This window comes from Falco cherrug, chromosome 2 (genome assembly GCF_023634085.1).
Source record: "Falco cherrug isolate bFalChe1 chromosome 2, bFalChe1.pri, whole genome shotgun sequence".
NCBI classification, from domain to species: domain Eukaryota; kingdom Metazoa; phylum Chordata; class Aves; order Falconiformes; family Falconidae; genus Falco; species Falco cherrug.
The window spans coordinates 121,141,805-121,168,046 of record NC_073698.1 but is presented as its reverse complement, the minus strand read 5'-3'; the positions used below and the strand labels follow the sequence as shown (position 1 = coordinate 121,168,046).

The 26,242-nt window shown below is 42.6% G+C and overlaps 2 protein-coding genes across 3 annotated transcripts; both read right to left on the bottom strand.

The window, feature by feature from the left end:
- Positions 1 to 494: 494 nt before the first annotated feature.
- Positions 495 to 20,142, bottom strand: ZBTB11 (zinc finger and BTB domain containing 11). Of its 2 annotated transcripts, none has more exons than XM_055702202.1 (11): positions 19,383 to 20,132; positions 16,570 to 16,805; positions 15,656 to 15,887; positions 13,679 to 14,487; positions 11,031 to 11,210; positions 10,299 to 10,535; positions 9,778 to 9,922; positions 8,584 to 8,701; positions 5,811 to 5,969; positions 5,152 to 5,327; positions 495 to 3,787 (listed from the first exon to the last, which is right to left on the bottom strand). In XM_055702202.1, exons 1-11 carry the CDS (start codon positions 19,690 to 19,692, stop codon positions 3,255 to 3,257), a joined length of 3,135 nt encoding a protein of 1,044 aa, XP_055558177.1. In that variant the 5' UTR covers positions 19,693 to 20,132; the 3' UTR covers positions 495 to 3,254. The 2 variants fall into 2 exon arrangements, with proteins under 2 accessions (XP_055558177.1, XP_055558178.1); XM_055702203.1 differs by lacking the exon at positions 495 to 3,787 and adding an exon at positions 3,794 to 4,449 and having other exon boundaries at positions 19,383 to 20,142.
- A 2,230-nt stretch (positions 20,143 to 22,372) lies between these two features.
- Positions 22,373 to 26,239, bottom strand: RPL24 (ribosomal protein L24). Its single transcript, XM_055702210.1, has 6 exons — positions 26,125 to 26,239; positions 25,935 to 26,010; positions 24,737 to 24,847; positions 23,535 to 23,671; positions 23,060 to 23,123; positions 22,373 to 22,506 (listed from the first exon to the last, which is right to left on the bottom strand). Exons 1-6 carry the CDS (start codon positions 26,127 to 26,129, stop codon positions 22,426 to 22,428), a joined length of 474 nt encoding a protein of 157 aa, XP_055558185.1. The 5' UTR covers positions 26,130 to 26,239; the 3' UTR covers positions 22,373 to 22,425.
- Positions 26,240 to 26,242: the final 3 nt, after the last annotated feature.

Sequence of the window (26,242 nt, the reverse complement as noted above, 5' to 3'; positions counted from 1 at the left end):
TCGGCCAGGGCGTGATGCGGGAGCAGCTGCCAGGCCCCAGCCCCTGCCCATACTCACCCCACTGCAGGGGCCGGGCCAGCAGCGCTGTGTGCCGCCCGCTTCGGGGGGCAGCCTGGCACGAAAGCCCAAGCCAAGCGGAAGAACACCCGGAACAAACTACAACAGCCACAGCTGCATGTCGGGTCGGGGGCTGGGCAAGCGCCTCGCCCCCCACGAGGTTCTACAGCCAGAGCCATCGGTATCAACACGCGACATGTTTTGCCAACATCATGCTCTCATACAGCTGTGATCCAGCAACGTTTAGGAGGGTGATGGATTTCCTTTCCTCATACCAGTTAATTTTTTGAGCCTTAAGCAAAAATTAAAAGTAGGTGTTAGAGCCATCCCAACCAGACATCTGTCTGTATACGGAAGGGGAAATACTGAAGAGGAACACGTAATGCTGCAACACCTTTTTCCTCCCCCTGAAAAAGAAAAGCTGCTTGAAAGAGTAATTCATGGCAAAGCCCAGTTTATTTCGTAACAGAAATAACTGTAACTTTATACATCTAACACTAAATAAAAACAGGAGAATGTACAAATCAAATTCTTTTATGTACAGGAATTCACTAGGAATACTTTATAAATGGACACTTCTCATTAGCTTTATTAAAAAAAATAATCCAGTACTATCAACTGCGTAGTTGCAGTCTGACTTCCAATCGATTGCAGAAGGGTCGTGAGCAACTTAAACGAAGAGCTGAAGTCTAAAGAAAAACATAAGGCAACATCCCGCATGCGGGAACAGCAAAGCCAGGAGCGGCACCCCCTGCCCGCCTGCCACCGGTCTGGGGAGGTAAGGCACAGCCATGCTGGGAAGGGGCGCTCAGCTCCAGCATTCCTGGCTGAGCCGCGCTCGGGGAACAACCTCTTCTGCTTTGCCTGTCCGCTGCTGAACGGCAGCCCCTCACGTCGCTTAAAGTGTTTTACAGTGGGTAACAAGGCTCCGAAATTCAGATTCACTTCTGCTTCTTCTGTAGGTTGGGCAAATAAATAAACGCACCAAAGATTAGACTAAGGTGCGGGTAATAATCTTTTTGTAAGGTAACACACTAAATATACAAATAATGCTTTAGCACTATTTACAGCTATTTTTTCCTTTAACATTTCTCACTTTAGTAAGACACAATTATTTTTAAGATACAAACATCGAAGTGTTAAAGTTTACCTAGTGCTTTTTTAAATCTTCTTCCATCTTAATGGCAATATTTTAATTTTAAGCAGGATGGCTATCTCCAGATTCTTGACCATACAAAAATTCAAGAGTTACAGCTACCGGTATTTTATTCTTTGATTTAATGTATTCATTTCAGTTTTACTCCATTTGGTAATCAGAAAAGAATACAATCATAAAGGGCTGCAGGATGTGTAAATAACTACATTACTTCTCTGCAGGAAGACCTTGACCTTTGAAATAGTCATCTACAGATTAATTCAGATCCAAGACAGGAACTCAAACTACGTGTTGCTTCAAAAGTTTCCAACGCCGCTTATCTACACGTTTGCAAAGTATAAAAGGAACAGTCCATTCTGTAGCTCCGTGGACAGATACTCAAATAGTTAAATAAGATGAAAGGCAGAAATACTAATTCTGATGAGGTGGCTACTTTGTCACAGGGTTTACTTACATTTTGTTCAGGGGATCCCTTTCACAGGTAGCACAGTTACATGCAAGTAACTTTCTCTAGGAAGTTTACCCTGCAATTCTACAGGCTTCTGGCTCCTTGGATATCTTGCTGCTGTCAAAGCTGTGAAGTGTTTGGCGATACTAAAGACTGAAACCAACTGAACAATCAGGACTGTGTTTTTTAATGTGCATAGCACTCTCAGTTACCTCAACAGATGTGTTTCTGGCCTAAAGAAACACCCACCCAAACAGCAGTGAAAGAACCTGCGCCTTGCACGGACTAAGATACGCACTGTTCATGGTATTAAATCACAGGCATTTAAACCTGGGCCAAGCACGGCTCTGATTCACACTTACTTGCAGGAACGCCTAGTAAGAATTTTTCCATCCACGTGGTGCAACACCAGGTAAGCAGCTTGCCCTAGAAGTATTTTCTTACAGCAGCAAGTAATAAGGTCTCTGGTAATTTTGAAATAAATTTAGTTTTTACCCCACACTAAGATTTTCACAGCTGTCTATCCTGATGCTGCTTTGTGTCCCCCTTTGGGAATTGGCAGGGCTCCTCCTTTCCACAAGTTAGTTACACAAGAAGATCAGATCGTAACTAGCTGGACTGTGTCAGTATGTTTTATATTTCTGAGAAGTGCCATTAAACCTTTTTCATTTTAGTTTCTACACCAAAGGTAATGCAAAGTTAGAAACATCCATCATTAGGTTGCCTGCTTTGGATGTGCACAACAATGAGGCGACAGCTTCCTTTACTCAACCAAACCATTAAACTGAATATGGCTCTGCACGGAGGCTCAAGCACAAGCTCCTTGCTTACACATAACAAGCAGTTTACTCCTCTAAGTAGCTCCCTGCAGTGTGCTGTCCTCGGGTCAACTGAAATTCACAATCCGCCTCACAGAACCACTTCCTCAGATCTCAGCAGCCCCCCTCCCATTATCTGCGAAAAGTTCTACAGCATTCTGCTGAACCTTGGACCTGCCATCCACTGACCTGGCATTTCAAGCACCTCTCCAAACCCAGGGTTTGCCAACTGCCGGCGGGGTACCTACCTGAAGAGAAAAGCCTGTTTTCTGCATGTCACATGAAGCACACGCTGCACAAAGCATTCTACCGTTCCCTCATCTTGGGGAGTAAACAGACAGAACCCAACACAGGTGATTTGCTCACAAAATTGAAATGTGCATAAACCAAAAGTAAAAAAATGCTACCGATAGCTGTGCATTTCTAGTTTTTAGTGCAGCGTCTTTGTATCTTTTTTTCCTTTTCATTTTTTTAAAAGTTACAGCATGATACTTACTCCATGACACAGAAAACATTATAATTCCAAGTATTTAAAAATTTTGTTTGTTTGTTTACATTTATAGCCAGTGCAGAAATTTCATCCTTCAAAGCCTTGGCCCACACTGAGGCATCTTAAGTTTTCCCCTGTAATGAATGGTGCAGTGTTTTGTCACCAAGACGTTCAATACTGAGGATTAATTGTTTGAAAACAGGCATCACTGTACGCCTCAGCTAATCAGTTAAATACTGAGCTCTCACAGATCGTAAGACCTCACCCTTCTGGCGCTCTCGTATGCTATATTTCCTCCACCTTCGTAACATGGGCCACTTCTACTTCTACAGTTTCAATGGCGTGCGTCACTTCAGCCATTTTCTGTCCCTGCTGTTGCGCCAATACGTAATTTACCACCTGCATGATGCTCTGGTCAGAGAGAGTAGAGACTGATGTACATTCCTCACTAGCTGCAACTGCTTCGATGGCTTCAAGCGTCTCCCCTGTCACTACCACAGTCTCAATCTCACTACTATCAACGCTAATCTCCGCTTCTTGCTCCTGCATGTCTGCTGCTAAAATGCTGATGGCGTGCTCCACCTGCGTCCCCTGGTTATGAAACTGAAGAGTATCTTTTTCCAGCATAATTTTGCAGGGTACGTAGTCCCTATGAAACTTGGTCATGTGCTTCCGCAGTGTCCGGGCATCTATGTAAGCTTCGTTGCACACCGGGCAGACGTACGGCCGCTCTCCAGTATGCGTCCTCACGTGACGCTTCAAGGAACGCGCATCAGCCCAGGCCACTCCGCAAGTCAGACATTCAAATGGCTTCACGCCTGTTCTCAAAAGGAAGGCAAGGCAACGGTGACTGCCAGTGCTCCTCGACACGCACGAGCGGTGACGAGATGCGACAGGGAGAACAGCATTATAAAACCTCCAAGTACCGTAACTTTTTCCATGTCAAAAAAAGAGACCTTGTTTACCACTTCTGTACCGCAATATAATGCGAGCATAATACATCCAACAGTAAAGTTTTCCACGAGTGCTCTGCCCAATCTAATATTTTTAAAAATATCTTCTTTCCAAAATTCCTTTCAGTGCAGTTTCTCCCCTGTTTTAAGTGCATACTGCTTAATAAAATCCTAATTATTTTTTGCCGGTGATGCCTTTCTGAAATCCTGTTTTACTTCACAGATTTTGTCACATTTCTAGTTGCCCTTTGTTTCTGCAAATCCTTCTATACACCTCTCATAAAAGCAGCACTTACTCTAGTTAGCTTGTAACACCTTCTACAGCTGTTTCCCTCCTCCACACCGTGGACGTTCAAACACTGGACCTGATGTTTGTATACTCTTACTCTCCCTTTAGCATCCCAGTTCTGTGGTCTGTAGTATCTAATGGGGCGTGAGAGTGGTGACAAACGCTATTTCAATACTGGCTTTTCCTCTCTAACAGTTACTGTAGATTTAGGCTTAGTACCTATTACAGGACACTTTCTCTGTTTAGAAACAAATAAAAAAAATTGTATTTCAATGGTTAGACAACCATCAGATTTACTTGTAACAGCTCTTTAAGAGCAGAATGGCTTCAAAAAAGTCGCTTTTGTCCTGAGATAAGAGTATATACACACTTCCAACAGAGCTGGAATAACCAAGTGCTCAAAAATCAGTATCATACTTCACATCTAAATTAAAAATGCACATACTTTTTATTATATTTTCATATTTTCCCCAAACATCACATAATTTACTGCTTGTTATAAATAAAGAGGTTGACCAATTTCAGTGGTCCTTTTTAAAATTCAGGTCAATCATTCTCCTGTTTGAAGAGTATTTTGTTAACCATCTGCACCTTTCAAACGAGAGAATGTTTTACTACATCCAATTCTTTGCCAGATATACATATTCTAATCACTTCTAAAAAAGTTCCTCTTCCATCAAAGTTCCAAGAAGGATGAATTGTCACTGTCCCTTGTGTGTGACTGCAGTTTTAGGAAAATCCCAACAGCCACCTCAGGGAATCACTGGAAGCACGTGTTAACAAGCCAGGACTAGCACAAAACTAACTGGAGAATTGGTAAGAACTTCTGTGTGTCTTGCAACACCAGACATACACAGACTCAAAGAAACGATCACCTCTCTCTCCATAACATTTACAGGGAGGGGTTCAGGGATGTCACGAGTACTTGTTTTTTACGTACCTTCATGATTGTTCATGTGCCTCCTGTATTCCCGGAGTTGTGTGAATTTTCTTCCGCAATGCTCACAAATTCGTTCCAGATTTTGTTTTGCTCTTCCTTTTTTACCATGTGTGGCTTTCTTGACGTGTCTTCTGTACAAAGCTTTCTCATAAAATTCTTTACCACATATATTACACCTAAAAATATGTTAAGTGAGGAATCTATTGAAACCACTACTCTGCGCTTATGTCACGCTTTTTAAACCAAAATGCACTTTAATTACAGTAGGCAAAATTTAATGAGAATACCGTCTCAAATGACAAGTAGTTCCATAATTAGAAATAATACTGTTGGACTGAGCTACATTTTCTCTTATTCACAGCCACAAAGCTTCCGCTTACCATTCCAGAGAAGTGAGATCACATACAAAGCATTTCTAACTTCATCAATTATGTTTACACTCTTACAACTTCGTATGTGTTAGTTCCAGGACTGCGTCAGCAGGTTAACAGTTGAACAACACTACCTGAAGTCACCCAACTGACCCCAAGTACTCAAGACCCCAGTCAACATCAAGCAATCAGTTAACAATGGACTAGGCAGTTCCTTGTTGACTGGCTGCAGATGTATAACATCGTATACATTAGTACCGTTCAGTTATTAAATGAATCTCTCCTCACCTGTAAGGGTCTGTGACAGAATGAGACTTTACATGAGAATACCAGTCTTTCTTCCAACTGTAACATTTTCCACAGAACTGACACTGAAATGGCTTCACACCTAAATGTTTATTCATATGCTGCCGAAGATCTCGAGCTTCATAGAAACTCTTTTCACACCTGTAACAGTAAAGGTTTTAGCATCCCGTGAAAGAAAGATCTTGGTGATCCTGATTTCAAAGGCACTGGAACCCTCCTTAACAGCAACTGAAGACTTTGAGAAGACAACACCTATTGCATCAGCAATATCTATATAAAGCACAATCCCTTTTCAACTAAGGAAAATTAAAAGGAAAAGCAGCTTATCTGGAAGTCTGGAATATAACTTGAGAATCTCTGAAACACTTTTGTCTGTTATAGGTAACTATATTCTTTCTGTTATTTTTATGGAGAATAATCAAAGGCAAACTGACGGAAAGACATTAGAAATTTCTATTATACCATACGAACTAATGAGGATAGTAACAGCTGTTTCTTCCCTTAACTAAAGAGGATTATTCATTGATACAAAGTTAACTGGGATTTATAGTTTGCAATGCCCAAATGTATTCTGATAAATTAAAAAACAAATTCAGAACCCTGCAAGAAAGCATCTGGAAGCAATGATACTCATTCTTTAGTGTGCTGCTCGTATACACCTAAACCCAGGCAAACTCCTGGTTTTCCTTCGTTTATACCTTGCCATATTATGACTGCATAAAATTACAAATCACTAACTCCTCTTAGTATGAAAACTCGAGGCCAGTCTAACCAAAGACATGGTTTCTCCCTTTGCAAGAAATGCTGCTCTTCGGATATCTTCGTCTGATCATCAGCATCGGTTCCTTATGTAACAACATATAGCTGTACCGCTCAAGAAAGGACAGAGACAGAGAAACACCAGCAAGCAAAGGTGGAGGATTGACCTTCTACAGGTGATCAACCTCTGGCATGAGGGAATCTCAGAATTCCCAACCTCCAGCGGAATCTGAGAAGAAAAAACTTCCATAGAGGAACAAAACTTTTAACATTACCTTTCCCAAAGAATGCGTGTTCTGGAGAGGAAAAAAAAGCCTTCTTCACTTTTGAGGGGGAAAAAAGGGAAAGGAAAAAAAGGAGGAGAAAAAAAAAGCTGACGGTGCCCTGAGACACCCTGACATCCTCCTCCTCCTAGTAGAAAAAAATGACAGCTCTTGGGACTCTCGGGAATCGTGGGTTTGCAGATGCACATCAAAAAGTATCACAAAGACCCCTAAGGGTCTTGGATGGGGTTGGCACATGTGCTCTCCCCTCAAGGATCACATATTTGGAAAAGCCACTAGAGAAGTAAAAAAACTGAAGCAACCACCCCACCCAGACACTGCTGCAATTTAAATACATACTTCACTGGGAAACTTCCACAAATATTTTTTGGAAAATAACTCATGTTCAGCTCTGTTCAACTGGGCCAGAAGCTCAAAGTGAAGCTTGGCAGGGAGAGTTACATACCAAGCCACTGAACTAGATAACTGAAGGCTGGTTATTGCTTAGTGAAGCACTCTGAACTATTTCTGACAATGTGAGTTATATTCTTAGTAGAGAACTTCGCTGTAGGAGATGTAAGGACTGTGTCTGTCTGAAGGAGTTGGTGAATCAAAGTATCTTTGCTGTCAAGGTCATCTTTGAATCCATGACTGTACTACCCTGAGTAAAAAAAAAATTATTTTTTAAAATATATTTTTCCTTCAAAATGAAAATTGACTTCCCTAAAATGTTTCATTAAACAGTTCTGTCCCTGCTGTGGACCCTATTAGCTCTGTTCTTTGTATTTCTAAGGTTGAGATTTTTAGCATTAAAAAACACTAAATAAAAACATTACTGACAGAATTAAAGTGAGTTTTCAGCAGTTAGAAAATACTATTTTTGCTAGGATGCCGTGGCACTACCAGAGATACTTTAAACAATACTTTAGACTATAGCTTTCATTAAAACCATGAGCTGCACAAAGGCAATCACATAAATTGTACAACTCCTCTTAATACCCGAGAGAGTTTCCAGAAACCTAATTGACAGTTTGGAAATGAAGCACCATTTGTGCTTCGCAGGTCACTCAAAAGGTTCTCCGATGGTCTGCTTGCTCAAGGAAATGTATCTGTGTCCAGCTGACACACTAGGAAACACGCTCTTTCCAGGTACAGAGTTTCTGCTAAACCAAAGTCCATAATGCAAAGATATTTACGTGGTCATGTAAGTTTTAAAATCAAGTTAACTGCAATAGTCAGTGAGTCTTAGTTTATGATGTTCCTGCAGAGCTGTTTGCTAAACACAGCGCGTCCTGCAGTGCACACAAGTACACGATATCGCAGACTGTGTAAGAAATTCTCAAATTAAACTGAAATCAACTATCATAGTAGAAGAGGGCAAAAAGAGGCTGAAGGCTCTTTGCCTCTGACAAGCTCATCGCTCTGCTATCTGTCCTACAAGTGAGCTTTAAAACCACATCGTTATGATTACAGCTACAAGCGCAAACACACTCATTAGAAAACAACCGTATGAAACTAGAACTAGATAACAGTTAAAACCCAAGCTTTTGCTCTCCAACACATGTATTAAAAAAAGTGCATGTTTCTACTCTTATGCTTTAATTCTTATACCAGGCCAGTAAAGAGCTACGACAAGGAGCTGCTTTTAATTTTTAAAAATACTAGGACCATTGATGTTCAAGAAACAAAGCCCACCAAAAAAACCCAAAAAAACAAACCACCAACCAACTTACTGGGTACAGTGATATCCACGAACTTCAGGCTTTGGCTGGTGTTTCTTTATGTGTTTACTGAGTCCTGATGCCCTATGGAAAGATTTTCCACAGATGGAGCAAAGATACTTGGATTCTCCTAGCAAAAACAAAACAAAACATGATATGAAGCCAGGCCTCCATACTGCTGGAGTGCTTTGTAAGACTGTTTTTTATTTCTCATGTAATTAATCTTAAGTAATCAGAGCAGTGCTACAAGGAGAAGTTGGTTTAATTACACACAGATGGAATTTTTAGGTGTATTTTGTATGTGCCAACTTAATAATATACAGAAGGGGGACTGGCAACTCTAAATTACTTTACTGCATGTTTTTAAACACAGGTACAACATTGCAGCTGCTAATTAGTAATGAAATGTGAACAGCCCAAAAAATTGCCCTCTTGGGTGAAATAAACCTACTTGCCTGTGTTATATATAATACACAAACTCTCTAGCAACACAGCATTGCTTATGTATGACTTGAATTTGTGGAATAACACCTTAAAAGAAAAGTTTTCTGCTACAATTCATCAATTTAGGAGTGCTGAGTGCTAATATCAATTGCTTAATTTCTGGAACAAATTGCCTTAAAGAAACAGTCACTTCCTTTTGATTCTGCCCAACTTGGGAAACAAGAAAGCCAATGTCCACACATTACAATTTAGAACTCTACTTGTATTACATTATTATATTGTCACCCTTCACACGCTAAGAACTTTCAAAATACCAGGTTTTATAAAATTGCAGTACTAGTACAGCAAGTCTTGTAAAGGACGGAGATTCTCAGAGAGTTAACTTGGCACGTTTTCCTCTGAAAAAACAGGCTGGAAGTGCGCGTGCTTCGGAACACTCCAGCCCGTTGCCTGTCTTTGTTGACTTGCTATGTTACGTGCATTAAATAGGTACATAAAACCATAGGAACAGACCAACCACGATTCCCTGTTTTTGTATAGAACACTCTGTATAATAATATTAAGCTAAGGTAAAATAAGCCCAGAAAATAAATGTAAGATGACTACTTACATATCTATCTCAGCTGCCTAACCGATAGAAGAAAAAGGAGAAACTACTATTTATTTTTGTAAACAGTTCCTTTGACAATGAAGAACACCGTTAAAGTTCAGCAGCATACAATAGCCAACCAAAGCAACAGGATCCTCTTTCATGTCCCTTACCTGTATGAATGCTCATGTGTTCCTGAAGACTTCTTTTTGTGACAAAAGACTTTTCACACAAGTCACACTTGAACTGTTTCTGTACTTCATGGAGAGCTAAGTGCATTTTTAATCCATGCTTATACGTAAAGGTCTTTCCACAAACCTAAAAAAATCCACAACCAGTGGAATAGGACCAAAAAAACTCATTACGTAATAGGTGTTTAACTTCAAACACAACAAAACATCCTGTATCTCTTGTGAACCACTATGGCCAAGCCTGTGATTCTGCACCAGTGCCAGAACTGGTCTGTTAAAAAAGAATACTCAAGGGGAGACATTCTTATAGACATAGGAACACGAACTTTTATGATTTAACTTCATTCTAGTTTTCTCAGTCCTGAACTACAAGAATTTTCATCAGGAATGTTACAGTAGTTTTCCTTATTCTGAAGTGACCTAAATTTTAGGACAGCGTCCATATTAAAATATAAAGAAAACATTACTAACTTGATTACAGAACAAAAGAACTTTCTCTTTACCTTGCATGCATGTGGTTTCACACCTGTATGTTTGAGCATGTGTATTCTGAGAGAATAGAGCTTAGGTAGAGTTCTCCCACATATATCACATATAAATTCCCGTTTAGTTCTCCCTTTCACCGAAGACATGCCTGTCTCTTCCACACCAGCAGCTGTGGTGTTCACTTCGGTCTTCCGAGTGTGCCGGACAAGATGGGCTCGCAGGGAGGCACCATACTGGAATTCTTTTTTACACAACTGGGAAAGAAAATATTACAACTTTATTTTGCATTTAATACTCAAAAATTATTTTTAAAAAAGGTAACCTAAGGTTTTAAGCATAGTAATATGATTAGCTAGGTCTATAACCTGACTCCAACAGGTATTTTATCTCAGGTCAATTAACAGTTGGAAATTTTTAATTTTATGGCTACTGACAGAACTACTGATCACTTCCCAATGCAGCTAACTTCCAGGCTAATCTAAACACAGTTACAAATTCGCGGGTAAGGTTAGAAGTAAAGCCCATGCCAGCACTGCCTTGAGCAGCAAGCACACTCCCATGTCACATAGTGCTGTCAGGCCATGTGGCTAAACCACCCCATCCACATCAGGGCTGCATCCATCTCTGAAATCCATAAGGAAAATACACATACAAAAAAAGACAAGAAAAATAATTACTAATGTAGTTACTAAATGACTTTTTGTAAAGAGGGAGGTTTACAGGAAAAAAAACCCAAGGCAACAACTTACTGGGCATTTATAATCTTTAGATCTTTCATGTTTCAATGTGTGCATTATAAGTGCATAGCGCCGCTGGAACACCATTCCACACTCAGTGCACTTGTGCTGAGCTTCTACTTCATTATTTTCCATGGTCTCTCTTTTTGGCTGTTTCATTTTTTTCCCTCTCTGTACCAGCTTCATGGCAACCTAAGTTGGAAAAACATAACCCTTGAATGAACTTTACTCCACTATATTTCATACTTCCTCTGCAAGTTAGTACTAAAAGCTGATGTTTCCACATGTTACTGTAAATTACACCTAATTTTGCTCAGTTTACTTAGCTGCTAGAAAGTTACCCCACTTCAGTTCACTGCAAAACTATCTCATGGTGGGTGAAAAACTGGTCTCGTTTTAAAACCATAAACTGATTATAATTATAGGTAGACAATGACTTACCATTTCAGACACAACTAACTATTCAGCCCTGAGTAACTGCCTAAGTGAGAGCTAAGAGACAGTTACAGAGGAACCACAAAGTACTGCCAGTCACAGTTTCTACCAAATGTTTCCAGCCCTTTCCTAAACTCCAACTTCCCTTTTCAGGATTTACATTTGGCTTTACTATAAAAGTCATCAGATTAAAAAAATAAAAAAAAAAAGGGGGGGGGGGGGAGGGGAAGGCTAATTCATTTTTACCACCCAGCAAAAACTGAGTTATTAATAACCTATACAAAAAATTTACGGTATTTAAGCGAAGTTCTTTCTGGTTAAGAGCATTCCAGCTTTACTAGTGTGGTTGGTTGGCGGCTTTTTTTGTGCTGGGCACCAAGGTTTTTTTATTACAGTATTGGCAGTGCTACCCAAAGCTGATAATCTCGTTTTCCTTCGTAGAAACTTGCTGATTAATTCTTTAAAAGACAAATTTGTAAGTGATTAGGCTAAAACTTCCTGTATCAGGTCTAATTCCTCTTCAAGTTTCTGAGACTAAGGCAATGAAAAAAAAGTACAAGCATCCCCACTTCTTCCTGCTCTCTCAGCAAGTGAGATACCTTACGTTTTTGAAAACATGCTAGCTCTGCCATATCTCTCAAAAACAAGCTGAAATTCAACACAGGCACAAAATCTAAATTATTTTTTTTTTTTTAAATTTTGCTGTTGCTCTGAAAACTTATGCAAACTTGGCTACATTGTGAAGCCACAAAAATAACTTTGGCCAGTAGATGATTAGTAAGAGCTTGGAAAATAATCTACTCATACAAAGAACACTTCACCCCTGACATCTCCGTGCCAACTGCAATTACTGTCATTCAGAAGTCAGCAGCATTTTTCCTGCAACCTCTCTTTCCTGTTATTCTTCCAGGATCAAAACTGGGAACCTCAAGAAGGCCTGTCTCCTTCCCAACACTTATATGACATGCAGTGCCATGGAGGAGCAGGGGGGGAAGTTGCAGGATGCATGAGACAAAAATGCTAAAAGATACAAAATGAGTTAGGAAAGTGGAAACTTATTCCTAAGTCCAATTGTGAGCAATTATCTAAACCCATTGCTTTTTTCCGTGGGTGGCCACTGTCCGTAGGCCTCATCTGTCGAGGGGCCACATTTAGAAACAGTAAAATAAGTTAACAGGAACTGTTCCTGAAGGTCAATATTCCCCCTCCCAAAACAGAACAAAAACTCATCATTCTCCAACCACCATAAGTATGGCTCAAATATTTTGATTGTACTAGTTTTAACATCTGGGCTTTAAGCTGTCCACCTACATAAGGAGACCCTGCTACAATTTCTAGCTATAAGGGTGTTGCACCGGTTAACAAATTATCCCCTTGTGTGTGGGCCTGGTGGCTCTAGTACGTAAATACCTGACAGCATCCCTCTGCAAAGTAACAGTTCTTCCAAAGATTTAGCTAGCCAGCAATGAGCAAGGCAAAGTGTACTCTGTAACAAAAATAAGTGTTTTGTTCTCTCACTCAGTGAGGTGAATGTCAGCTATCCGTAGGCACTAAAAAAGGAAAGGTTCCTGAAGGGGAAATAATAATAGGACCACCATTTCACACACACACACAAAAAAAAAAAAAAAAAAAAAAAAAAAAAAAAAAAAAAAAGCAACTAGTGCAATTATTGAACACTTAGTATGTCCGAGCACTAGAGTTTAATACCAGCATTCTTTTAACCTTTTTTTTTAACTGACCCCAACCTGAAGGTAGCAGGACTTCATTACTATAACGTACAACTAGGTCTTCAAGATCTATGTAACATGTCAAATTTTTTCATCCCTGATGTTCTGTTTTCAACTCTTCACAAATGTAGAGTCTCACTCCTCTAATACTATGACTGACACACACGTTAGTTAAGAATTAAATTCCCAGATTATTAAGAATTTTGGGGAGAAGATACACCTTCTGTCCAACCATAAGAAGCTGTGAGGACACATTCAAGCTGGACTAATGTCACTGAGCACTCTAAAGATCTTCAATACAGAAGGAATTTTGATGCCAATGTTGGGTGTTTTTTAACTGTCACATCTTAGAAGTTACTTTGGTTTGCAGTAACATTAACTGCTCAAAAAAGAAAAACATTTGCCAGACAGTGCTTGGAATCGGGAAAACAGTCTTTTCAGATTGGTCTCGAAACAGTGGACGATTACTGAGAACAGGCCTAAAGACAGACAGAATACCTGCTGTATTGCAGACTTAGGATTTGTCTTTCTATTTTGCAGTTTTTTTTCAATTCCTTTATGCAATCTGATATATCCCCCTTCACTAACAGAACGCTGGCGAAGCTTGCTTTTGTAAGTATCATCCTGGCTGGACGCTAGGCTTTCTGGCAGCGAAACAGAAATGCTCTGTTCTTTACTCTGCTGGCCATCTTTTTGCTTGAGCATTCCTGAGGAGTCTTCAGAAGCAGTGTCTGCATTTGCTTTACCACTTTCATTTTGATATGTCTCAATTTCACTTTGAGTGTCCATGGCTTCCACAGCCGACGGCTCAACCTTTGCCACAGACACGGTGCTACATGAAACGCTCTCCAGCAGCTGCACCTTGACATAATTCGCAGTTGTTTCACACTGCTCCACGGGCTTCAAAAGACCATCTGGAGTGGCCCCTGCAGGCTCTGGGAGCAGGAGGTCAGGCTGGGGTGGTGCTGCTGCCTCTGTCCCAGCAGAGGAAGGAGCTCCGTTCACAGCTACTGGCACAGCACTGGCTGCGAGCTCAGGCTGCTCAGCACTGTCCATGGGCTGCGTCTCAACTTCAGTTTGTTCTGCTAAATTTTGTGTTGACTCTACTGTCTGAATATCTCCCTTTTGGTACACTGTGATTTGTTTCTCCTCCATCTGTTTGTGCACATTTTCACAGATTTCGAGGACCTCTGACATGAAGAGATGCCGGGCGAGCATGGCCACTTCTGCCATACTACAGAAGTCAAAAGTTAATTCTGAAGTATAAGCAAATTCCAATAGAGGCAGGAAACTGGACTTGCAGAACCCTACCAGGAATTAAAAAAAAATGAGATTAGAGCAAACACTGATGACTTCGAATTACACCAAAATATCCCATGATGGATACAACAGTTCATGATATGGTTAAGTCTGAAATTTAGAGCAAAACACACTTCAAATAATGCTGAAGCCCCTCCACTGGGACTCAGTTAATTGTCATTTACACAAAAGCATCCTCCTTGTGTATTTTCTACGTGGAAGTAAGCTCAGACAACATTTTGTCATGAGTAGAACTGAGGTAGCTCACAATAAAATGATCTGGAAGAATGTTTCAAGATGCTGGGAGAGCCTCAATATTTTTGAAGTACACTAATCCTAATTTAACTGAAGTTAAGCCTTTCTGGACCTGCTACATTCAGCAAGTACTCAGGACTTCAGTAACAACTGACATGGCAGAAAAATAAGACAAGAAAGTGGGTAATGAAAAAAATAAAAATACTGATATATAGATAGAAATGCTTACAAATAAGCACCTGGTATAATTTCCACAGTTCTATAATTCATAAATCAAATATTTAGTAAGTGGAACCTTCTGGACAATCATACTAGAAAACTACTGTTCATGCAGAGACACATACAGTTAAGAAACTAACAAGAAAGCAACACAGTAGGCATATGTTCTTTACAGTATTCTTCATCACTACAAAACTATTTTTAGAACATTTATTTTAGGATTGTCTCCTATCTTTAAGGTACCAGAAGGTTTGAGAAACAAGCAGAAACACGTACAATAGTGTTTCACAGTCATAAGGAGCAACGCAGTATTTGTCCAGCTAAACAGCTCTCCAAGAAGCTAGTCAACATCCCTCTTGATGTGTTCAAGCATTTCATTACGTTCCCTTTTTTAACATTTGTGACTAATACAAGGAGAAAACACGCCTAAGCAAAGTAAAAATCAATCTTCCAAAGCTTCTCAGAAATTTTAAGATGAAATTGCAAATCCCATAGTCCATTCAATAAGGAAGGTCAGATCATGCGAAACCAGAGCAATCATTTTAGCATTAAAATCCACAAGAAATACTTTTACATTAAAAGAGAGGAAAAAACCAAGATAAAATATTTGGTTGTCTTGAACACATAAAAAGACTGAATCAATTACTATACACCGTACTTAGGATATTATGATTTCTAGCTTTGAAACCCACAACAATTCACCTGACAGATCCACTACAGCTTCATGACTAGAGACAGCTCCCTTTTCAATGAAGAGCTCTCGGAAGTACTCGCTGTTGGCTGCCAAGACAGATTTGTGAGCTTTGTACTCCTCTCCTTCAATCAGCAGAGTCACATCACAGAACTGATTGGAAAGCCTCTGCTGATTCAGTTGGTTTAAGACTGACAGACAATGTTTGGAAGATGACTGCTTCACAAGGCCCTTACTGTCAACCTGTCATAAACAACATTATGAGAACTTCATTAAATATAGACGGTGCCCTTTTAAGCATTCACACTGAAACACAGAAAAGGATTATTTTCTGCAACCATACAATCAGTTCAAGTCTGTATAACCCACAGCTTAGCTTTACTATTGTGTTCTTTCTTTAAATGCATCAAGTTTCACCCTCCCTCCAAACAAAAAATTAAAAATGAAAAGGAAACAATTGGAAAACCAGGAAGACATGGAAATTCAAACAGTTCTCTGACCGTTATTTTTCAATGGTACAGTCTGAAACTGTTTCTTAATTCCAAAATCTTTACATGCACATGAGCCCCCAGTTATCAACAAGGTTTTTATATATAAATATAGCATCACTTATTAAGTAACACATACAGACTCTATGAGAATCTTGCATGTGATCCTTTACAACTTATACTTTTGCCATTCATTCTCCCTTTGGTCCAATTTACATAAATAGGAGTCAGGGTGATTTTATTTTCCAAAGATAATGCATTATAACTAATCTCACGTCATATATACCAGTAACCCGCTTCCACATTCCGAATACCTTTGGCAAAATATCTATTGTCTTACTATTACAAGATTATCACAACAATGGAAAATAGCTATGTGACTAAAAACACATTAACACACACCTTAAATACATTCAGATGTAAACAATGGTACTTACAAATACAAGCTCATGCTTTGCTATTGGCTTCTTCTTCACAGGCTTTGGGGATGCAGCTGGGATTGATGTCGCATTATTCAATTCATCATCTGTTTCATTACTGTCTTCATGAGATTTTGCATCCAGTCCTAGCTCCTCCAGCATTTCAGAAGGATCTGACAGAGATCTAGAGCGATCTAGCTTTTCCTGGCACTTGCTGCATTCTTTTATGTAATCTTTAACCTGCTTAAGAATGCCTAAGAAAAAAATTCATGGAGCTTAATTAGGCTTCAAATCCTCATTCAATTTACCTTAAACATGCAATTAAGTATGTAGGTGATTAGCAAAACAGTATTACACACTTACTGAGAAAAATCAAAGTCAGTCACCTGCGTTTTCCTTCTCTGACTTTACCAGTTCTGCTTCTCTCACACCCTTGTATATTGTACATCACTACTATAATCCATTGTTAATTTGAGATAGAACATTTAGAACATCACTACACTATGTCAAGTAGACCCTCTCAGAAAGACTTTTAAGGCTAGAAAAAATGTTTGAATTTATATTCACCCTAAGAGCCCCAGAACAACGAAAGCTGTGTCTTAATTCTGCACCGAACCTACAGAAGTGGGCCTCAGCTTGTTCTTACTGAAGGGGACAAGAACTGGAAGGTTCACCCAAGGGCTTTTGCAAAATTGGGACCAACTGTGTTACATGCAACAATGCCAATATGTATTATCTACACGATTTAAACAACTGCTTATGATTTTGAGGTTTAAAGACATTCATTTCCTACCAGTACTTTATTGGCTAAATAATTTTAGATACTCAATAGTTCCTAAGCTCTTCTAGGCACCAAGGCATTTTCAGTGTATGGCTTTCAACCGAAATTCATTTTCTTCATTAGGACAATATAAAAGCATACATAACAGCAGCTGTGCCTCTGTAGTTCAAAACCCTGCACAGCTCAAAAACTTGGCTGACAAGAGTTAGACTTGCACTGTTCACACCTTTTCAGAGAACGATGTGCACTATCATTATGCATATATGTCTGTAAAGATCAGGAAAACACATACTTCAGGCAACCCAAGACATTCATGCAGATTTCAAACATTTTTACGTTTCCTTGGTTTCACCTGAAACCAGGACTAGTTCTCAGGACAGAAGGGCTCTGCTCTTGAAATCACATATCTAACACCCTTCCTGGCCACTGGGCCATACTCCAGCCGACTGCTTCCCAGTTACAGAGCAGACAGACAGAACAGGCTGGCACCCATCTCAGGATGATGACTGTCCACGAGCAGCAGAACAGTACTGTAACGGCAGGAGAAACCAGTGTCTTAAAAGAGAGACAGAGAAGAAACATAACACTTGAACTGAAAGCAGAGCACAAATTTTAATATTATCAGTGCAAGAGAAGTAAGAGAATATAGGCTGTGCAAATAAAAGTAACCGGTAAGATCAAAAGATGCAGAATGCTCTTTTCTGCTGAACAGAAGATACACTGAGGTCCACTAAGGAAGGCATAGGATAACAGCAGATGCTAGAACAGTCCGGTGCTGGGCAGGCAATGAGGGCCCAGATAAGGGCAAGGAGACCACCATCCTAAACGGATGTATCAAGTCCAAGACATCAAATCCTTTTTCACATCAAAGATGCTCAAATCAACGAGATCTGGACAGGAAGGATGGGCTGCAGCCTGAGCAAAATGCCTCCAAATTAAGACAAGGACAACTAAAGCTGGAATGAGACTTGCTGACTGATGGGAACAAGAAAAGCAATACAAACAGAAACTGGGCTTCGGGCAACTGAAACACAGGAGGGTATTTGTTTAATGGATATTTAAGACTAAAAGTTAGAACACCAAATGCAAACAGAATACAGATACCAAGTCCTCGGCTCAGCCAAAAGGTGGTCCTGATCAGGAGTTACTGCTGTTCATACACTACCATTTCGAATGGCTATGACACCACGCGAGAGCCAACTGACAATTAGTGCGGTCTTTTAGGCCTCTCACTGGAAGAAAGAGGCGAACACAGCAATGAGTGCAAGGGGTACAAATCACCACCAGTAGCCCTACTCTTTAAAAGCAAACACCATCCACACACCAGTCAGAACAGGTATTACGAGGTTAAAAGCTGAACCAGGTCACATGGAATAGACTGTCACCCCGCAGAAAGGGCACAAGCTGAGAAATCACTACCTGCAGCAGGCTGCATGCAGCACGTGGATGGGGCCACTCACGCTCTACACTTCCATGTGTCCAAATACTGCTGCTGAGTAAGAAGCCACAGGACAAGGTATAACTCACACAGCAAGGCTGGTCTCTTAAGGAGTGAGCCACAGGCACTGTGTGCTTTGAGATGGCGTGTCTACAGCACCCATGTCGTGGCACTTGTGTCAAGGCACTGTGTCTATGGTGCCTGTGTCAAGGCACCCATGCCAAGGCACAGCATCTACGTTGCCTGTGTCACAGCACGGTGTCTACAGCGCCCATGTCGTGGCACCTGTGTCAAGGCATGGCATCTATGGTGCCTCTGTCAAGGCACCCATGTCTACAGCGCCAGTGTCAGAGCACCAGTGTCACGGCATCGCATCTATGGCGCCCATGTCTGGGCACCACATCTACGGCACCCGCGTCAGGGCACCCATGTCAAAGCACAGCATCTACGGCACCCGTGTCAGGGCACTGTGTCAGTGGTGCCTGTGTCAAGGCACCCATGTCAAGGCACGGCGTCTACGGCACCCGTGTCATGGCACCCGTGTCGAGGCCAGCAAGCAGTGCCCGCAGGGCCCCCAGCCCCCCTCGGGCCGCGGCCCCCGCCCCCGCTCACCTCGCCACCAGTACTTCTGCGAGAGCCCCTGCCAGGTCTGCAGGCGGGTGCGGTGGGCGCCGTCGGGCGCCAGGTGCGCGGCGCGGATGAGGCGGGCGCGGCGCTCGGCCTGCAGCACCACCTCGAGCTCGGCGAAGCGCTGCTGGTCGCGCTGCCGCCGCTGGTAGTACAAGGTGCCGCCGCGCACCACGTAGCAGGCGGCGGCCTTGCGGATCTTGCGCTTGGCGTTGCCCTCTGTCCCCGGCGCGTAGGGCTCCCGCTCGTTGGTCAGGTACCGCAGGATGGCCAGGTAGCTCTCCTCGCTAGACATGGCGCGGCGGGGGGCGAAGGGGCGGCCTCCGCGCCCTCAGGGCCAGGCCGGACCTCCCCGCTCGCCGCCGGGCAGGCGGCCGCCGGGGGGCGGGCGGAGGGGGGTCGGGGGCGGGCTCTGGGCCGCGGGGCGGCGCGGGCCGCTCACATGCGGCGGACCCGCGGCGGGGAGACGCGCCTCGGCCCTGGCCGGGGGCTCCGTGGGGCCGCGGAGGCGCCTCCCGGGGCGCGGGCAGCATGCGCCGGGGCAGGGGAGGGGGAGCGGGGCCTCCCGCGCCTCCGCCGGCCCCTCGCCCAGGCGCGGGGAGACCGGAGGGCACGGGCGGCGGGTCCGGCGGGAGCCAGGCCCGGGGGGGGGGGAACTGGAGTTTCGCGGCCAGCGGCGGCGGGTGGGAGGGAGATCAGGCAGCAGCGGCGACGGAAAGACAAAATGGCTGCTGCACAAGAGGAAGTGAGGTCAGAAGCCCGCGCGCACGGCGGGGCGTGGGGAAGGGGCGTGTGCTCAGGGAAGGCGCCGCTGGTGCTGGGGGCAGAGCCACCATCTTGGGGCCGGGCGGAGGCTGGGCGCGGCCATCTTAGAGCCGGGCAAGGCCTGTCAGGGAGGGCACGGCCGCGGCGCTGGGAGCGGGGGACGCCCCGAAATGAAACACCGTCAGAGTCAGCTCCGCAGCGGGCAGCCGCCGCTGCGCGGGGCTCGGGAGCTACGGGGGGTTGGGAGCCGTGATGTCACGTTGCGGCGGGAGCGCACGACCGGCCTCACATGGGTGGCGCGGGGGCCGCCACCGTCTGCCGGCCTTGCCCGTGCTCTTTTTGGTTTGTAAGAGGAAAGAAAACCTTTTTATGGCAACTAATTATGTTGCATTAGGTAAACACATGGCCTTTTAACTTACTAATTTCTGTCTTAATTCATTGCATTACATTTGTTTGAGCTAAATAATGCGCAGTTACACCAGGTTAATGCCCTCCTCTGAACAGCCTGCCCTGCTTATTGAAGCGTAGCTGGTGAGAGGAGTAAGCTGATGGGCTGTTATTCTTTACTCCATCTCACCGTATCAGTCAAAACTTGTGAATAAACAGCAAGGAGCAATCTTAAAGCATTTCTGTGCACCTCTGCAGTAACACCCAACAGATAAAGCCTGCAAACCTCAACGCATTTACAATACTGACTTACTAATTAGTCATAGCTGACAATCAATACTTATATATTACTAATGGTTGTTTCAAGCAGGTTATAAAAGCTCACCTTCACGTTCAGCTTTTTAGCTGAAAACTCACAAGCATGCATGCAGTATCTCAGGTGTATATATATATTATATATATGTATATATATATATATATTATACAGAACACTGATAAAATCAGGATTTCAGTCACTGCTAGCATAGGTAACATTCAGTGGTGTTTTCAGAATTGAGTTTTAAATGATTAGAATTCCTTTCCCTGTAACGTTTTCCTTCCCCTTTCCCCCTGCAGTTTCTGGCTCCTTCACTTTCAAGTGTTATCCAATTTAAAGCCCCTCCTTTGAATTCTAAACCTGAGTAGCTCCTATGCTTTTTACAGCAGAAAGCCTGTTTGGAAGCTAACGGTGCAAATCCTACTGATCTGATCAAGCTAGAATTACTTTAAATGGGTTGCAACCTTCATCCAGAGCTGTATCTATTTTATTAATAAACCCAAAACAAAGTATGACATAACTCAAAATATAACCCAAAGTGCCCGTAACAGCCATTGTTTTTGAAGCCACAAAGAACTGCAGGAAGCAAACTATGAACATGGGAGATAGGAGCTTTCTTGACCAGTCTGATAAGGTAGCAAAATGAGCCCTCAAAGTTCCTCCAAGCGAACAGACATTAAGATGTGTCATGAATAAACCAACAAATAGCCAATCTAGAAAACAGAAGTGTTTTTTCTCCAATGCTTGTAGTAAGTCAGAGGCCACTGCTGTACCAAAGCCATCAAAACACCACCTGCACTGTGCTTACTAAAGCAGATATATGTAATTCCATGAAGGATACAATACCCTCTAGGGGCGGGAAATTCCTAAGGGAATCCCTATCTGCATTCTGGAGGTTAAATATGAACCTACATGGGCTTGACGTGTATACCATCAGCTGCGCTTGAAGTTCAATCTTCACAGCCATGCTTTTCCTGACAACAGCTTCCAGCAATCCATTGTTTTATTACTTCCTGACCCAGGAGTTGTATCTGAACCTTCGTGCATAAGAGCCACGTGGTGCACGAAACCATCCATTCCCATTCTTCAACCTATTTCTTCTCCTCTGATCCTCTACGTCTTGCTACATGCGTTCCACAACACAAGTAGTGCATTAGCCTTTTTAAGTTGCTTGCAGACGGTACTGCTTCACATCCCCTTTAGATTTTATTTCTGATCTCAGAACCCCCTTTTTATGCCATTTGTCATTGATGGGGAATAAACTTGTACTTATGTGCTGCTTTGTCCTTCAAGGAGCAAGAACAGCTCCTCAAACATCAGCTCCATCTTCCCTGCCACCCAAGTCACTCATTGAAGACTTGTGAAATGTGTGCTAACATGGTGGATTGTCTAAGAAACCAAGTGTTTTATGGCAAGAGGATGTTCTGTCTGCAAAACCAGACACAATTACTTTACAGGTTAATTCTCTTCAGCATATCTCACACAGTTGAAGAGAACATGGCACAAGTTATGAAGGTTAATTAAGATAGTTTATTCAGCACAACTAACAGTTTTGGCAAGTTAGCGCTTTCCACCAACGCGAGGAGCAGAAACCTTGACTGGTTTCACAATCTTCTGCTTAGGTGCTGCCTTCGTAGGAGCCTGCAGAGAAATAATAATGTGTGAGTGAAAAGAAGCAATTTACCTGCAGCCCTGAAAGTTTCCCTGTGTATTTAAGATTCTTGACAGAAACTAGGCAATTTATGTCAGATCACAATTACAATCTGTCAGATCAGAATCACATTAACAGTTATACACATAACTGCACTAAACCTACACATGTATGATGCCAACATATGATATTAATTCATCACTAATAACGAAATAGATGCTAGCAGTCATCAATACATTGTTAACAAGTTCCTAGGTAGTGAAGATGTCACATCCAGCTAAAACCTTGTCTATCAAGAATCTCTGATGTATGGTCAGAAAGTTGTTTTACTGCAGTATTTATTCCGAATAAAAGGTTCATTTATTCAGCTGTTTGAGTATGTTCAGTACAGAAGTTTGGTCACGGTGCTTCCAGATCAAAAAAGATAAGCAAATGCTTCTTCCAAACACGAACAGGAACTTCCAGTGAAGTGCTGCAACAGAATGTTGTGTTACAACATGTTACGTTCCATTTCATTATTTCTGCCCACCTACCGCATCTTACCTTTGCAGCAGAAACAGCTGTTTTCTTGGTTGCCTGCTTAGCCTTCTTGGCTTCTTTTGCAGCCCTGTTAATTCACAGAAAAAGAGTAAGAGTTATCCATGTCTGCCATTCACTGCTTCTTTGTTGCAACGCTGTTAAGAACTCTGTAAGACCAAGAAAGGAATGCATTCTTTCAGGTCTATACTCTGCATTCAGTATCTTCTAGGAAGAGTACTACAGAGGCAGCACAACTATGTGACAAAAGCATTATTTTCATAAAGGGAGAGGGCAAGAAAAGGCCCTTCTCTACTACTACTGTCTCTTGCCAAATTTATTCGGTATTCTCTTCAAATACACTGATCAAAAAATGAACAAAAACCAACACACAAAGCAGCTTATAAAACATAGAGCTCATCTAGAGTTTTTAAGGTCTTGTATGAAAAGCATTAATAATCTTTGAAAAGCCTGCAATAATTCCATGTATCTGATCTCTCACCTAATAGCTTGTTCCCTCTGCGCTTTTCGTACTTCAGGCTTCTGATTTCGTTTAGCCATAATCTCAGCTAAAGATGCACCAGTGATAGCTCTCTGAAACTTAACAGCACGGCGTGTGCGCTTCTTTTGGATCTCTTCCTAAAATGGTAGGAGATGGAAGACAGATAATTAGTATCATCAGACATTAAATAAAAAGTTGAAAACAGTTACAGAAAAAAGCTGCTATTAAGACTGAAGCTATTATAAAACCATATACAGAAGTAGAATATTCCTCCTCATTTTGAAGGCAACTCATTTTTTCATCTACAAAACCAGATGAATACCTATAAACCAATGCATCCTCCTTTGCAATGTATATAAAAAAAAATATTTTGGAAGAATGTCAGAAGTTCTGCCTCCTGAAGCTCCCAGAAAAAAAACCAGGGGCGTGGGTGGGCAGGGGATGATAAAAGTTTGCTTTAATGGCATCTTCTGAAAGGAAAACACCTCCCACTTGTTTCAAGTGAGATCACCGTGCTGGGCAGCAGTGTAAGCCATTGAGCATCCACATTCCTTCTCCAAACAAACTGCTAAAACCACTGACTTATAACACAGATGTAAGCCTTTCTAAATGTTCTTTTGCTATGCAAGTTTAAATAAGACCACTGAAAATACCTGATGCTACATGCCTTATTAATTTGTCTCTTTCATGCAATGACAACTACGTAGCAAAGACCTCCTACTAAGTTACAGCCGAAAGTTTTCAAGAAGAGTGTGTGCGAAGTTCCCCCCCCTCTTTAAACCCCAAATCAGCTCTCTATGCTATCACCATTTAGGAAGTTTACAAGTCCAAACTTTTAGAAAGTCTGCATATTAAACAGCATGACCCACCTTCTCATAAAACTATTTTTTTTAAATACATGCCACTGATACAATTGTTAAAATCTACTGAGCCTACCGTGTTTCGGAATGGTCCCTCAAAGAAGTGATACAATACAAATACAATGCTTTTGCTGAATTGGTTACCTTTCAAACATAAAGCGGCATATAAACCCATGTAAATGCACTCACATTTTCACCATAACTCGTCATTTTTCATCCTGGTTATATGGGTCATGCTTTTGTTAAACACCAGCATACTCAAGTCACCTCTATTTTAACAGACCAGCAACTACATCTTTTGGTGGAAACCTCTCGAACGCTGTTAAGTTGGTATATACTTACTGACTGTCCTTTCTTGTGTTTACGCCTATACAGAACAGTCCAGTTGATTTGACGGGGGTTTCTCTTGGAAAGGAATGCAGACTCACATTTTGCATTCAAGAACTGAAAAACCTGGGAAGATGAAGTATTTTGTGTAAGCTTTGTTTCTATGAAAAACATTATCAGTTTATGTTAACACATGCAGTAATTCTCTGATTCAGTGTTTTACAACAGTGGTGCTTTTGTGTTTCTCTACAGAGCTCTGACAATTAAAACCTTCAGAAAATAATCTAAGAAATTCAAAATTTGGAATTCTGTTCAATTTATCAAACTGGTATCTTACAACACAGCTTAATTTTTCTGAGGAAAACTCAAATTACTGCTTGCATCCACTGCTGCATGTATTCTAGGCACAGCATGAAGAGCCATATCCAGCATCATACTTTTCAAGTGTCTGCCCTCAATTAACTATATACCCTTCAACGAGTCAAAACTTGGCCTAAGGAACACACAGAGACCGATACTCTGCCCAATTCCTTCTTGCATGGTAACACTTACCTTCTTGCCTAGAATAACAGGCTGAATTAGCAGGCTAATTTATTAGCTATACAATTCAATTTAGAGTATAAACTAATTCCTAGCAGAGCACCTGAGGATTCTATCAGTTTACTTAGCTGTCATTTCCCAGGAGATTCTGTTCAGCAAGATGACCATACCAGCACATCCAAAGCCCATAGCCTCCTTTTGTAGACACGAAAAGCGTATTTCTATTTGTATGAGATAAGAGCCTGAAAGGGCTGGCTCTCCTCCATATTTTATCCCAGTGATCTGTACCCAACTTATTTGCAACTCCAGTTGTTTGCTTCAGCAAATCCCAGCACTAGACACACTACGTCTAAACAACGTCTTTTACACGACTTTGGTACTTCAGACCACATACTTTAAGACACCCTTCCCACACCAGAACCTAAATCCCGGCTCAAAAGCGCCAGCACAAGCCGGCTCTCCCGCGGATCCGGCCAGGCAGCGCTACCCCGCACCGCTCCGCCCCAGCCGTGCGGCCAGGCACTGCAGCAAGGCCACCGGGCACCGCGGCCGAGGTCTCCCGCGCCTCAGGAGCGAGACCTCCGCTTCCCCCGGCACCGCGCCGGGCTCCCCCTGGGGCCTGCCGGGCTCCCCCTCAGCCTGCCGCCTCCCCGCGGGCCCTCCGCACCCTCACCTTGCCGTCGGTGCGGGCGTAGCGGCGCCCGTGGCCCGGATAGATCTTGTACCCGCTGAAGCTGCACAGCTCGACCCTGCGCGGGAGAGAAGAGTTAGGGGGGAGAGCGGGCGGGCAGTGCGGCCCCCCGGCGGTCCCCCCAAGCCGGATGGCCCCGGATGGGGCAGCGGGGAGCCGCCACGGCCCTTACTTCATGATGGCGGCGGCTCCGAGGCGGGCGGCGGCCGGGGCGAGAGGAGGGGAGGATGCCGGGAGGTGCCGCTCCGTGCGCTGCGCGCTGCACGCCGGGAAGCACCGCGCGCAGGGCC

Coding starts and splice junctions, on each gene's coding strand:
- ZBTB11 (XM_055702202.1), bottom strand. CDS start 19,692: ATGTCTAGCGAGGAGAGCTACCTGGCCATCCTGCGGTACCTGACCAAC. Junction 10,536..11,030: donor CTAAAGATTATAAATGCCCA/GTAAGTTGTTGC, acceptor TTTCTTTCCCAG/TTGTGTAAAAAAGAATTCCA. Junction 3,788..5,151: donor GCACATGAACAATCATGAAG/GTACGTAAAAAA, acceptor TTTTGAGAACAG/GCGTGAAGCCATTTGAATGT.
- RPL24 (XM_055702210.1), bottom strand. Junction 23,672..24,736: donor AACACAAGAAAGGACAGTCA/GTAAGTATATAC, acceptor CTACCATTTTAG/GAAGAGATCCAAAAGAAGCG. Junction 22,507..23,059: donor CAGCTGTTTCTGCTGCAAAG/GTAAGATGCGGT, acceptor ATTTCTCTGCAG/GCTCCTACGAAGGCAGCACC.